We start from the raw sequence: 15,141 nt of genomic DNA on the forward strand, positions 1-15,141 counted from the left end.
GCAACACCAGCCATCTAACTGGTGTCAAAGCTCTATGAGCCATGATATACTTTATCTATGCCTTCCATTCAATTTTCTTCCTATTTCAGGGCATGATCCAAAAAAGATTCATATCTAAATCCTATGTGGACCACACCACAGGAAAGTTTATTTACCTTTTATTAAGGAAGCCACGAAAATCACGATGTAAATAAAACACATACATGGTGGGGCCCACATATTTGACACCAGCTACCTGCATACATGGTGGGGCCCACAGCTTTGACGCCAGCTAGTTGGCTGGTGTTGGGGTCACCAGCCAAACCGCGTCCTCAGCATAGCATTGGAGTGAGAGACAGAGAGAGGGCAAAATGCAAGTGGATCCCACTGCAGACGGGACATGGACGGTCCTCAACTTCGGTAGATGAGCTTGAAAAGGAAATAGATTTTACTTGAATGGCCCAGATTTCTTGTGGCCATTAGTGGACTACGAATACAGTATAGCTCGCGGACTACGAAGCTGGGCCCATTGGTTTTGCATCGGTGGAGAGAGTCGTACTTCGTTTCAGAAATCCAGCAGTTGCAGTGCACAGTAGCTGGACCGCAGCAGCCACCTGCCAAAGGAGACAATGCGGTGAAACCAGTAGCACTAAAATATGGTACACACAACCTCCCGTGACCACACCTGTGAGTGTGATCTATCAATCTGGTCCGTCCATATACCGTTCCTCTATCATGGTAGCTTACCTTGTAAACTTCACTTATAACGGATGCATCCTATCCATTCAAGCATTGGCCTTCAAATCACGGTCAAACATTCAGTAATGAGAAGTGGATAAAAGTAATGGGTGATTTCGAAACATAAGAGAAAACTACGTGGAGGGTCAAGATTGATCCACGTATGCCCTCTTTAAAAAAATTAAATTAAGGACGGCTTTTCCTAAAATAAGAGTAAAAAAAGAAAAGAAAAGAGTGTGATTTGATAGTCTGGTAACGTAAAACACTTGATACTCGGGCACTAAAAAAAATATACTCGTGGCACGTACTAACTTAAATCAAACCGACTAAATGGTAGAACCTATTGTAGCTAATCAATAGTCCCAAAAATGAAATTGATGGAACAATATGCCCTCTGATTCGTGGACACTTTTTCATTGAACCAGAACCGTTGGTTTATTTTTTTGTCATTTTTAACCCTCTAATGAATATCCAGCAATCCTAGCGTTACTTTTGGGTAATTATACATCTAAAATGGGACCCATAAATTGGATAGTTTAATCATCACCCGAATGCCACGTATGCAACTCCTATATAATTTTTAAGCGCCCGAGTATCATCCATCAAACTGCGCCAGAGTATTAAATGTTCTTCTTAAAATAAAAGCCCAACTCAAACCTCACCATCCGTTCCCTCCATTTCCTCTCTCTCTATCTGGATTTGCTATCCACAACGCAGCTGACATTTTGCTATTTCCATTTCTGCCCTTTGCCGGCATTGCAATTTGCATGAGAGAGGTGAGCTTGATTTTCTAGTCTTTCTAAAATACAAAGAGAATGGGAGATGGGTGTTGAGGATAGGATGTCTGGGTTTCTCTCATTTCTACATTTTCAGAGCTGGGTTTTGGGTTAGAGAGAGAGAGAGAGAGAGAGAGAGAGAGAGAGAGAGAGAGAGGCAGGGGCAATTTTGGAAGATTTTTTTCTTGGGGTGTGATGTGGGAGAGAGGAGGCTCTCTTGGAGGAGAGAGCCTGATGAGGAGGTGGAAAGAGAAGGTGTTGCTTCAGTTCTGAAAGAGATAGAAATAGAGAGAGATTTGTCTTTTTTGTTTTTCAAGGGCTCTGTTTCTGGTGATTTTCATCTTTTGATTGTTTGCTTTTTTGATTTTGGGCTGTTTTAGGGGTTTTTTGGAGGATTTGGGAGGTGGGTTTTGGGTTTTTGGGGTTGTCTTCCTTTTTTAGTTTTTTTTTTTTTTTTCCAACCTGTGTTTGTGGGGTTCTGTTTTTAGGATTTTTTTTTTGGAGGATTTGGGAGGTGGGTTTTTCTGGGATCTTGGTTTTGTTCTGGTTTTTTGGGGTTTTTTTTTTTTTCTTGGCTGGAATTTTTCAGAGTTTAGGAGGATTTGGGATTTGGTCTTTTATTTTTGCTCTGTTTTTGTTTTTGTTTTTTAATTTTTTTGGGGCATTTTTAGGGTTTATAGTCTTTTAGTTTATATTTCTATGCATTTTTTTCCCATTTTTGTCTGTCTTAGGGGATTTTGATAGGATTTTGGGAGGTGGTTTTTTTTTTTCCTGGTTTCTCAGAATTCCTCTGTTTTCAGGATCTTTTTTTGTAGATTTCTAGTGCTTTTCTAGGGTTTTCCAGGCTATGTTTTAAGGGTGTTTGTTGATTTTATTTTATTTTTGGGTGGGAAAAGGTGGAATGTTTCGGGGATATCTAGGGCTGGTTTTTGGGCTTTATAAGCTGGCGCCATGCCTTTTTAGAGGTTTTTGAGGGGAGAAGGGAGGTGGGTTTTCGGGATTTGTAGGGCTTGATTTTTCAAGGGCTTGTGGAGATGGCGCTCTCGGTGCACAAGGATTCATCGAAGCTGTTGGATTCCGGCAAGTACGTGCGGTATACGCCGGAGCAGGTGGAGGCATTGGAGCGGGTTTATACGGACTGCCCGAAACCGAGCTCAATGCGTCGTCAGCAGCTTATAAGGGAATGCCCGATCCTGTCGAATATAGAGCCGAAGCAGATCAAGGTCTGGTTCCAGAATCGAAGGTAAGAAAAATTGCTTCTTTTCCATTTTTCTGTTTTAATTTATTTGGAAATTTTCTTTTTTTGCATGTGTTCTGGTCTCTGAGAGTTGGATTTTGGTGATATTTCATGGTCTGTGTCGAATGTGGGTGATGAAAGTGGCTTTTTTTTTTTATAAAATTTATATTAAAAAATTGGATTTGTTATTGTTGAATTTTCATTATAAGAGAAGTTCAAGGGATTTTTGAGAAATTCCTTTGCGTTTTAGTTGTAATTGTCCTTTTCTTTTGGCATTTTGGTTGAAAAATGGAATGGAAATGGTGCTAAATGAATGTGAAATTAACCATTCGGATGGTGTTTTTTATTTTTATTTTTATTTTTTTATTTCTTATATAAATTTTCTTTATGATAGTTGTGTTTGGTGGTATTGATTAGACAATGCAACTTTCCGATTGATAGGACATTTAAAAAGGAAATTGACAATGCCAAGCACTGAACTGGAAAAGGATAGCATCCACCTGGCATCGATTCATGCAATTTTCAGATGTTGGTCCATCCACGTTGGGACCCACCTGCTGAATGGTCCAGATCATTGATTTATATGCCTTGTGTGCAATTGACCCAGTTGGATGCACCCTTCTTAGTTTCTATAATTTCCGCCCTCTGTATTATGATTGGAGAACTTAATATCTTAAGTTATGAATTACATGCTGCTTATCAAATCCAGTTTCAACCAATTTCTATTTCGGTCCAATTGAATTGTATTCCTGGAAAATTTAGCAAAATGCAATTTGCAGTTGATAGATCAGCATCCCCTCTTTTTCCCATAATTATCATGTTTTCATTATATATAGATGCCGCGAGAAGCAAAGGAAGGAAGCTTCTCGCCTCCAGACGGTAAACAGGAAGCTGACTGCCATGAACAAGCTGCTGATGGAAGAAAACGACCGCCTGCAGAAGCAGGTCTCACAGCTGGTGTACGAGAATGGTTATATGAAGCATCAGATACACAATGTAAGACCTCTCTTTGTGAATCCTGATGCTAGGTTATTCCAAAGAAAGATTCTATTCTTGTTTTCCACCCTTGGTTTCTGAAATCTTGCAAAATGAAGTTGAAAGCTGCTTTGGTGATTCTCAAAACAAGAGGTTGAAGAGGTGAATCCTGGAACATGTGCCAATGTGTTGTAAATGTGAGATCTGAGCCATTCATTAAGCGGGGTTCACTGGGTAGTGGAAACATCCCTGGGCTGTTAATTGGCGCAATCAACTCATCAGATGGGTCATCCTTATATGAGGGAAATGGACCTTTAGAATGAAAATTGCCCAACAATCTACATGCATGCGACCCATCTGATGATTAGACCAGCCCGGATGGTACAAGAGGTGTGTTCACATTGGCCCCTGTCAGGTACTTTGCCCAGGTTACATGTGCCACATGTCATGCCTGCTGTGATTCCACCACTTCAGCCTCTCCTCGCACGATTTGCAGTAGCTTTTCTAATGATGTTTGCCTTGATACCTTAGCATTCTAAATTTTATCTTTCCAAATTACCAAGTGTGTAACTCTTTTGCCTTTAGACCATCCTTATCAAGGGCATGTTTGGAAGTACCTTGGGAACTAGGATTGGGCGGAAGGCTGTTTTGCAGACTGATATTCCATGACCAACATTGTTCTTTGGGAATTGAGAGCTTGAAACTAATAGCCAGCTCTGTCCAGGTTGTCTTTCATGCAAAGCCCCAACCACACTTAAAACTAAGTCACCCAACCGATATTAGCAGATGCCCATTTGGGGGTACATTTAAACACACCCCAATCTGCATTTTGAGCTAAGGAATAGGTTTGCACTGTCTTTACAGAAAAGATACACTTAAAGTTCTATTATAGTATTTGTAGTTTATTCTTCAGCTTGTTTTGATCATAGATCATTACTGGTTCTTAAATAGCCTTCTTACCTTAAAAAATAACTAACCAAGTTGAGTTGTGTCCTTCAGGCATCTGTTGCGACCACAGACACCAGCTGCGAGTCTGTGGTCACTAGTGGTCAGCACCAACAAAACCCAACACAGCATTCACAGAGGGATGCTAACAACCCAGCTGGGTAAAGACATTGGCCATCTTCGTTACTTATTGTATTTGCAATTCGGTAATTGAGGTTCTTATGTAATTTCTTGTCGCTCGCCACTCATGAACCTAGTTGTTTCGGTTCTTCTGATAGGCTCCTTGCGATTGCGGAGGAGACCCTGGCAGAGTTCCTTTCCAAGGCTACCGGAACTGCTGTCGACTGGGTCCAGATGCTTGGGATGAAGGTACAATTCAAGATGCTCCACACCTGATTTTTGAGGCTCAGACTGCCTCTAGGATGGGCATCAGTTCGCCCCACCACATGTACTGTGGCCTGAAAATGAGGCCACTCTGAGCCTTAGAAGGACCACACAAGCATGTCAAACCTGGATTGGTCGTACCATATTAATTATTCATATTTGTAGATGTGGGGCCTGCCTGATTTCTGGACTGGCCTGCTTTTCAGGGCTTGCTACCTGCATGGTGGGGCCCACTAAATGAACAACCTGGATTTGTGCACATTCTGTTAGCCATCACATTTGTATTTTCTTGAACCATATTTGGGAACTAAGTTATCATTTGGTCTTTTGCAGCCTGGTCCGGATTCTATTGGAATCGTTGCTGTTTCCCACAATTGTAGTGGTGTTGCAGCCCGAGCCTGTGGTCTTGTGAGTTTAGAACCCACAAAGGTGAGAGAGCTTTTCCTAAATTCTCTTTCTATTGGCAGATTATTGTAGGCATGGTGTAAGATGTGCAAACCCCATTACACAGGTCGCAGAAATCCTCAAAGATCGTCCATCTTGGTACCGTGATTGCCGTTGCCTCGAGGTGGTGAATGTACTCCCGACCGGAAACGGAGGGACCTTAGAGCTTATTTACATGCAGGTTTGTGCTAGTCTACTCCATCCATTATTTTCACTGGTTCATCCTCATGGAAATGTTTAGTTTCTAAGCCTGCTCTTTGTTACTCTATTATATCAGACTTATGCACCTACTACATTGGCCTCCGCACGTGACTTTTGGACACTGAGATACTCTACAGGGTTAGAAGATGGCAGTCTTGTGGTATATTACTTGACAACCCTTAGTCCTTGTGTGGTTTCACTGTGCGATGAATTAAATCGTGTTTTGGAGTATGACCCATGCCTGGTTGGAATAGAGTCCTAATGTCCCTAACTGAGTTGACTTGGTTTGGCGAGTTTTCATTTGTGGTATTAGGACTGGTGCTCAGCATACCAGGTTGCTTGAGGTTGAGGGCCTGTTTTGTTGGGTGGCAAAAATCCTGACCCTTTTGGATGTAATACCTGAAGGCAGGCATCTTTTCAAAAAAAAAAAAAAAAAACTGATAGGAGAGGAATGCAGAAAGGAGTGTTTTTTTGTTTTGTTTTAAATTTTGGATAGAAATCAACATAGGACATGGGCAGGAGTCGCTGTGCTGTTTGGAGGTTGGGATTTTAAAATTATTTTTGTTTCCTGGCATTCCTGAAATGGTTTGGATAGAAATATGCTATATGATTGCCCAGATCAGCTCCCCATCAAACAGGTTATAGAATTAGTGAGACTCAGGAAATAATGGTATTCATTGCTTGGCATGTAAGTTCCGTCCTGAGTCTCATATGGGAACTTCTTTTGAGGTTCATGAATCTCATGATTGGTATGAGGGAGCATCTTGAATGTGGAAATGATGTGTTTTGTAGGTCTGTGAGAGGTCATTGACGCCAACTACTGGCGGCCCAGCCGGGCCCGCTGCCCTGAATTTTGTAAGAGCTGAGATGCTTCCCAGTGGTTATCTGATCCGTCCATGCGAGGGTGGTGGCTCTATCATTCACATCGTCGATCATGTTGATTTAGATGTAAGCGTACCCATGATCTTCAAGCGGCCTGCCCATTTCTTTTTCTCTTTTAAATGGTTCTTTATTCTGGTTTCCTGGTTGTGTTATTTAGGCATGGAGTGTGCCTGAGGTGCTGCGACCATTGTATGAGTCATCGAAAATTGTAGCTCAGAAAATGACAATTGCTGTAAGTATTCATTAGCTAAACAGATGAATGACTGTGTTGATTTGTTTCTTATGAGTTTGAAATATATATGAAACGACTTCTTTTATACCCAGGCATTGCGCCACATAAGGCAAATTGCACAAGAGACCAGTGGTGAAATTGTGTACAGTGGGGGCCGCCAGCCTGCAGTGCTACGGACTTTTAGCCAGAGGTTAAGCAGGTAATTTTCTGCAATGGAGAAATACAGTAGATGCATCACCCATTGTGGTGTTCCAGTGGGATCATGGTGGGCACTGCTGCATCCTTTGTGTCCCAAAAATAAGATGGTCTGGTCGTCAGATGGGCTTATTGGGTTTGGAAACATAGACAGCTAGAAAAAGGACTAACCATCCACCTTCAATGAAGAAGTTTAGTGTGAACTGATGACAAGGTGACTTTCATTTTTGGGCCATGGTATTTGGAATGTCCCACCAAATGGACAGCATGGATCTCGTGCATACAATCCACGCTGGCACCTGTGGGGGAGTAGGATTCCAAATCCTACTCCAGCAAGTAGCCATTAGCTGGGCTCCTCTGTTGTACTTTATCTTATCCCTCTTACCGCCATTATGTGGAAATCTGTTGCAGGGGTTTCAATGATGCTGTGAATGGGTTTGCGGATGATGGATGGTCTTTGATGGGTAGTGATGGTGTGGAGGATGTAACAATTGCTGTAAACTCTTCGCCGAGCAAACTTCTCGGTTCACCAATGCTTTCCGCGATGGGAGGCGGTGTGCTATGTGCAAAAGCATCCATGCTGCTCCAGGTAAGCTTCCACAACCTAAAAGCCATACATAATCTTCTTCAAATAAGAAACCATGAAAATAACAGTCAGTCACACACATTGGCTTTGTTTGGACAGCATATTGCTGAAAATTGGGATTTTTTGGGGTGTACTGCACAAGCACAAACATGCAAAAAATCATTTGAAAAACCTCACCGACCAGACAAATGTTTACCATGTTATCAGTGACTTAGCAAAGGATGGCAGAAATGGGAAAAGTTCCAATCGTATGCTTTATCTTCTAATCCTAGTGATTTGACAGTGGTCTATGCTGGTACCGATCCGATAAACTATCTGGATCATTGACCGTTGTGCAACACGTCCAACTTGAGTGCAGCACACCAAGTGAAGGAATTAATTAGCCGTGCCTTTGGATTTTAGATTTCCCATTGTGTAAATCTTTTGCATTTCGATTTGTCTAGAAATATTTGTATCACGTGCTTTATTGAATTGGTGTCCATAAGTGTGCATTTGGTTGCACCAAATATTATGAAATTTCATGATAATTTGCATGAAACTAGACTGATCAATCATGAAATCTCATGCTGTTTTGCACAAGATTAGATTGATTAATCATGAGAAATCTTGATATTTGGTGCAACCAAATGCACCCTACCCTAAAACAAGGCTTTCTTTTCTGATACCCCCATGTTGCTAGTGTTCAAAGTTTATCTCTAGGAAGATTTTCTTTTTCAGAAATTGTGGTTTTTACATAGATTCTTGGCTGAATGGGTTCTGTGTGGTGTATAGAATGTGCCTCCTGCATTACTCGTCCGATTTCTGAGGGAGCATCGTTCTGAATGGGCCGACTCCGGCGTTGATGCTTATTCCGCTGCATCACTGAAAGCTAGCCCGTATGCAGTTCCCTGTGTGAGATCTGGTGGCCTTCCGGGTAGTCAGGTCATTCTACCTCTTGCACAGACCGTGGAACATGAAGAGGTAAATCAATGTCATTGATGCATCAAAATGTGACTGGAGAGTGCCCTGATGTGGCAAAGCGTGGCATACTCATGCAGACTTGTGCTTTTCATCAGGGGGGCCCACGATGAATATTCCCCTAGCCCAAAAGCTGTTATGGTCCACTCTTCAGGGGGGCCACGCATGTATGGAGGAATGGTTGGTTCGAAAAGGACAACCAATGCAACCCATTCAGGATACATGCGTAGTTCATTTGATTGGAAACCACCTGATTTTTGGGGTAGGGCACATTCTCCATGGGCACACCTGATCAACTTCCCTGATTCCGTATGCATTTGCTGAATCAGCATGCATTTGCAGGCAGGCTCTTGCAAAGAACATCTATATAACTTTCTTTCCACAGTTTCTCTTAAAGCTAAAATAGTTTCTTCCTCTTCCCATCTTGAACTACAGATGCTGGAGGTGATCAGGCTCGAAGGGAATGGATTTGCCCAAGATGATGCTGTTTTATCTAGAGACATGTATTTATTACAGGTGGGCCTATTTTAGCTATGGAACCGTCTCCATGTTGAGATTTCCGTGGATGATTCCGCTGTGGATGCCCTTATCTTGACGTTTTCTCATGGTGGCAGCTCTGCAGTGGCATAGATGAAAATGCAGTTGGAGCATGTGCCCAGCTTGTATTCGCACCAATTGATGAATCCTTCGCTGATGATGCCCCATTGGTGCCGTCCGGTTTCCGCGTCATACCATTGGATCCTAAAACAGTGGGTGTCACATATCTGAACAGCTACAGTTTCATTTCGGGAATGATATTTCCACCCCCTCAAATTTGATAGTTCCATTCTATAAGAGCGATTTGGTTGTAACTATGGGTGGAAATATCAAATATCATTCCCCTTTTACTTTTTTTTTTTTTTGGTGCAACGAAGAGATGGGTGCCTCTATTTTGTTTCTGACTTGAGTTATTATATGATTTTGGCCATCGATTTGTTCTGCAGGATGGGCCTGTGACGACTCGGACCCTAGATCTTGCATCTGCGCTTGAAGGGCCAGGTGTAGCACGCCCGGCCGGTGAAACAGCATCAAACACGTATAACCTGAGATCAGTTCTGACGATTGCTTTCCAGTTCACATATGAGAACCACCTCCGTGACAATGTGGCAGCAATGGCCCGCCAGTATGTGCGGAGTGTCGTGGGGTCAGTACAGCGGGTTGCAATGGCGATTGCCCCCTCGCGGCTCGGCTCGCATATGGGGCCCAAACCACCACCTGGGACCCCTGAGGCTCTTACCCTGGCACGGTGGATTTGTCGGAGCTACAGGTCTGTTTACAATCACATCTGCAGCCTGCAACAAAAGCACAATAATGGTAACTTACGAGTATTTTTGATTGGCTGCCGTCTTGTTTTTCAGGTTCCATACTGGTGTGGAGCTCCTTCGAGCTGACACCCAGACAGGCGATTCTGTGTTGCGGCTTCTTTGGCACCATTCCGATGCAATCATGTGCTGTTTGTTGAAGGCAAATGTAAGTCTGCATCCTTCTTTCATCAGTTCTTTTTAGTTTTTCCCCTTCATTGATGGATTTCCCAATCAGATCATCCAAGCCATCTAGTTGGTGGCCCGGCAATTGTGGTCCACGTTTGATGGGGGAGATTTTTGGGGTACCTTTGGCCTGGCCCAACCATGGACAGCACCTCACCATCTTCCCCAATCAGATAATCAAAGCCATCTAGTCGGTCAACACCGGCAATTGGACATTTACAGATGGTGGTCCATGTTTGAGCAGTGAGATTTTTTGGGGTGATTTTGACCCCTGTGGACAATGCCTCACCACCTTCCCCAATCAGATGATCCAAACCATCTAGTCGGTGGCTGGCATTTGCGTCAGGCCATGAGGGACCCTGATCATCGTGAGAAAGGGCGCGTTTTATCGAAGAATGATTATGAAACATGATGATTGCAATTGGGCAGATGGAGAGTGGTCCATGTTTGATGGGTGGGATTTTTGGGGCACCTCTGATCCACTGTGGTGGCCCCACATGGATGGCCGAGCAAATTACTTGATGATCTGAATTGCATATTACCCGTGTGCATCCATGCACTGACTGCTTTATCTGATGATAAAATCTGTTGCAGGCATCGCCCTTCTTCACCTTCGCAAACCAAGCAGGGCTTGACATGCTGGAGACGACACTTGTTGCTCTACAAGACCTAATGCTCGATAAGATTCTCGACGAGAGTGGCCGGAAGACTCTGTGCTCTGAATTCTCCAAGATCATGCAACAGGCAAGTAAAACAAGATAATGTAGAAATGCAAAGGGTGCAAGATCTGCATAAGCCTACATGGTGGTGTTCAGTGTTCCACGCTGATTGTGTTATGGTCCAAACATGGGGCCGTTCCAATCATAAGGTGGGCCGCATGCATGCCTATGAAAAAAGTGGACAGTTAAAAGGATTGATTGCCCTACATACAAAGGAAGACTTGTGGCCCACTAGATGACTGGACTAGCTTTTCTTTTTGGCCATGACACATCCATGTTGGGTCCCACCAGAATTGGCTTGAACTTTGCACACGCGTGCATATCAGCTCATCCAGGTGTTCAAATTCCTACTAAGGAATTTGCCTAAGATCATCATGCTACAGGCAAGTAAAACGAAATAGAGTCCAGGAGCATGATAGAAATGTGAAGCAAGATTGCTGTCTGGCAAATCTGGTGGTGTTGCAGACTGATTGTGTCATGGTCCAAAAGTCAGGCTGAGGCAATCATAAGGTGGGCTGCATGCATGCCTACGAAAAGATGGACAGTTAAAAGGATTGATCGGCTGGCATACACAGTTGGCTCACTTGATGACTGGATTCTCTTGTCATTTGGGTTGCGACTCATCCACGCTGGGCCCCACGTGATGAATGGTGTGGATTTTCCATACAATTATGTAATTTGTCCATTTGGGGGTTCAAATTCCCTCTATGGTAGCTTATTTCATACTTCCATTGCTATAATTAAGGATTATTTTTTATTTGTCTTTGCAGGGATTTGCTTATCTACCAGCTGGAGTATGTGTATCGAGCATGGGCAGGCCGGTTTCTTACGAGCAGGCAATCGCATGGAAGGTCTTAAACGAAGAGGACTCTCATCACTGCCTGGCTTTCATGTTCATCAACTGGTCTTTCCTTTGAACTCTCTCTCTTTCTCTCTACCTATGGCTGTCGCAGATTCATTCACAGAAGAAAAGAAAGGAAAAAAAAAAAAAAACAAAAACCAAAGTAGTCATATTTTAATTTTAGCAGGAAACCAAATGCAGTTCTAATCTAATACTTGCATATTTTGCTTGGTGTGGATTTTCTCTAACTCCTATTCCCTGTTTTTTTTATTTCAAGAACTAAGGTAGCGTTTGGATGCACCATTGAATTGAATTGTGATAATTAGTTTAATATGAGAGGAAATGATACTATGGGGGAAAGAGTGATGAACAATCACTAACAAATTACTTGAATTGCATATGTGGCATACTAGTAATTGAAATTGAACCGTTGGAATTGTGGGTCCCAGTTTAGATGCATCATGGACAAAAAACTAGGCCTATTTGATTACCGGACTACTGGATTGGTGGACATTTATTGGACGGTTAGAAATGGATATATCCAATGAATCTGAATTTGGGATCTACTGGTGATTGAGGCGATGTATGTGACGCCTACAATTTCTGATTGCCTGTGTATCAAGTGTCATACTCTCCTGGAGTATCAAATAACTCCCGATTGTAAGTGGCCCATCTTCAGTAATGGTGCATCCAAACGCAGCCAAAGTGTTTGTGCTTTTCTTCCTTTCTCAAATAGCTATTTGCCGCACATGCGATCTGGGGACGCTCCATCCACAACGACCGTATGATTTGGACGGTCTTGATTGATGCGTCCACAACCATGGGCCCAATGGATAAAAGTGCATCGTGTGGACCCAAGGTGGAGGACAGTAATATTTATGCCGTTACGTGCATTTTTGGTCAGCCCAAGATGGGTGGGGGCAATGTAGCCTGATTGGATGGATGATGTGGACCGTGCATCTGATGGGCCCTGCTGTGGATGGTGGATCCTGTAAATTCTACATCATCTGGACAATCCTGTCTGTTCAAATTTTATCCATCCATCGGTGTGGATTTTATGGTGACAATAGATTATATGGCCCACCTAATGAACAATACAGCTCAAACGATGTGGGGCCGCTTGGATAGGCCACATGTTTGTGGCACGTTTTTATGAGATTTTGGCCGTTCATCCTGTCTGCACTTCCATGTGTAGTGGGCTAACGAAGAGGCTGGTCCAAGTCATCAGGTGGGCCAGTCACGAACTAGTGGGGTCCACTGATGATTTGTCTGGCTCTCAAATGTGCCACATCAGCATGCGTGGCATCGTGAAGATTTTGGGGCCTACTGGGATGTATTGTGGGGAAACGGATTGGCTACTCCCCCTTGGCTGGTGGTCGGTCCTCTGTGGGGCCCACCATGATGTATGTGTTTTATCTATGCCGTCCGTCTATTTTTCTAGATCATTTTATGGTATGAGATAAAAAATGAGGTATATCCCAATCTCAAGTGGACCACATTACAGGAAACAGTGTTGATTGAACCTCGGCCATTTAAAAAGTTTTGGGGCCATAAAAGTTTTGGATCAAGCTGATATTTGATTTTTCCCCTTCATCTGGGTCTGTATGACCTAATCAACAGATTGTATGTCAAATAAACAGTACAATGGGCCTTTGGAGGATTTTAATGGTGGATATCCAATCACCATTGTTTTCCTGTGGTGTGGTCCACCTGATATTTATATCCCACTCATTTTTGGGATCAAGCCGTAAAAGGATCCGTAAAATTGGATGAGATAAATACATCATGGTGGGGCCCAGAAAACACCGATCACCAGCCACCGGACTGGTGGCAGGGGCAGTAGCCAATCCGATTCGCTATTGGGGTGCCCACATGGTAGATAGATATAATGAGTAGGATGTACGTATGACTGAAACCATAGATGTGATTACTCTTGTCGGCAACATGTGATAAGTGAATCTAGGCACTATACATGCAAAATATTTGAAGAGGATGGTCGACTTCTATTGTCTTATACATTCACACTCGTGGACTGAGGAGAGTATCATTTTAAAATAGAAACATAGCCGTAGACAACAATATAATAGTTAGTTGGTGTCATATCATAGTAAAAGTGCACTGATTCAATGCCCCTAACCCAACAGCTAAGGGACCATACGAAAGGGCGTCTAAATAAAAGTAATATAAAATGAAGAGATCTGGACCCTCGCCAATTCAGTCCGATCAAACAGCTCTGCCTATTTAATTTCTTGTCCCACATAGACCCCTATCTTAGTATAGTTTAACATAGTTTAACATTTACACTTTTGTCTAGTACCATATGCAACAAGTTTAGTTCGATTAGTGTAGCTTAATTTAGACTATATGGAGTTTCAACACCTGGTTGAGGGTTCGAGTACCCATAGGTGGTGAAATTCCACTACTGCTTGAGTGTGTGGTGGTGTGTGTGCATGTGGAAAAAAAAAAAGAAAAAGGTGTAGCTTAATTTATTTCTCAACTTTTGTTCATAATTGGTGCAAATTGAATTTAATTTAGTTAAATATTCACGACTTCATCGTCACATTCCTGAACTCCCTAGCAATTCCTCGATTTAATCCTATAGACTAAACTATAAGGCCATCTAATCCACTATCATCTCGCATGCTCAAACAACCATTGGTAATTTATTTTGGTTTACTTTTATATGTGATTGTACTGCATTTGCATTTAGATTAATAAGCTTGGCATTCACCTTTAATTTCTCATTTTCTCTCAATATGTTATGTTTGTTGACGAATGTGACCAAGCCATCAATCATTATTGTGATAAAAGTCATTCTCTTCAATGCAAAATTTATTTATTTATTATTATCTTTTCTTTTTTTAACACACACACCCCCACACACTCACAGCGTAGTGGGATTTCACCACCCATGGATGCTCAAACCCTTGACCGGGTGTTGAAACTCCTGATAGTCTACCACCCGAGCAAGACTAAGGATCCATGCAAAAAAGAATTCATTAGAATGACTTGCCCTCTATAAATCATCTAATTTCCTTGTCAATTGTTAGTTGAGTAGTCAAGCTAATGTTCACAAATATAGCTCTAGTATGATTGACTTGTTTCGACACATATGATTACAAAGTATTTGGTTTAATTCGGGTCAAATACCATTCAACACATATACTTTCACATAATCAAAATCAGGTCATTTACAACAATGCGGATGAATACCAATAACCACGTGTGCAAAAGATGGACTGCACGCTAAAAAGATTGGGTTGCAATTTTATTTTTAATTTTAAATTTTTTTTACACACAACACATGGGCACTCGACCAGGTGTTGAAACTCCTGAGAGTCTATCCCAAACATCGGGATTTTGCATCGTATAGACCCAACGTACTACCCACTTTTTTTCATTTGACCCGAAAAAAATTTAAATTACCGAAGTAGACTTCTATTCATACCGACGAAAGGCAGGGAGGGGTATTTTTGTCAAAAACACTACCTCCATACCCTACCAATCCACTTCGGTGAGATAAG

The 15,141-nt window shown here is 42.4% G+C and overlaps 1 protein-coding gene across 1 annotated transcript; it reads left to right on the forward strand.

The window, feature by feature from the left end:
• The first annotated feature begins 1,382 nt into the window (after positions 1–1,382).
• Positions 1,383–11,855, forward strand: LOC131220770 (homeobox-leucine zipper protein HOX32). Its single transcript, XM_058215602.1, has 18 exons — positions 1,383–2,736; positions 3,567–3,726; positions 4,705–4,811; positions 4,929–5,019; positions 5,368–5,463; positions 5,546–5,659; positions 5,756–5,839; positions 6,472–6,627; positions 6,719–6,793; positions 6,886–6,992; positions 7,400–7,577; positions 8,346–8,534; positions 8,967–9,047; positions 9,146–9,280; positions 9,515–9,837; positions 9,929–10,040; positions 10,652–10,801; positions 11,547–11,855. Exons 1-18 carry the CDS (start codon positions 2,528–2,530, stop codon positions 11,691–11,693), a joined length of 2,514 nt encoding a protein of 837 aa, XP_058071585.1. The 5' UTR covers positions 1,383–2,527; the 3' UTR covers positions 11,694–11,855.
• Positions 11,856–15,141: the final 3,286 nt, after the last annotated feature.

The sequence above is a fragment of the Magnolia sinica genome, chromosome 12 (assembly GCF_029962835.1).
Source record: "Magnolia sinica isolate HGM2019 chromosome 12, MsV1, whole genome shotgun sequence".
NCBI classification, from domain to species: domain Eukaryota; kingdom Viridiplantae; phylum Streptophyta; class Magnoliopsida; order Magnoliales; family Magnoliaceae; genus Magnolia; species Magnolia sinica.

Bases quoted from the DNA above. Each gene is read 5' to 3' on its own strand.
- LOC131220770 (XM_058215602.1), top strand. From the start codon at position 2,528: ATGGCGCTCTCGGTGCACAAGGATTCATCGAAGCTGTTGGATTCCGGC. The intron at 5,840-6,471 runs GTATATTACTTG...TGTGTTTTGTAG, and splicing joins TAGAAGATGGCAGTCTTGTG to GTCTGTGAGAGGTCATTGAC. The intron at 9,838-9,928 runs GTCTGTTTACAA...CTTGTTTTTCAG, and splicing joins TGGATTTGTCGGAGCTACAG to GTTCCATACTGGTGTGGAGC.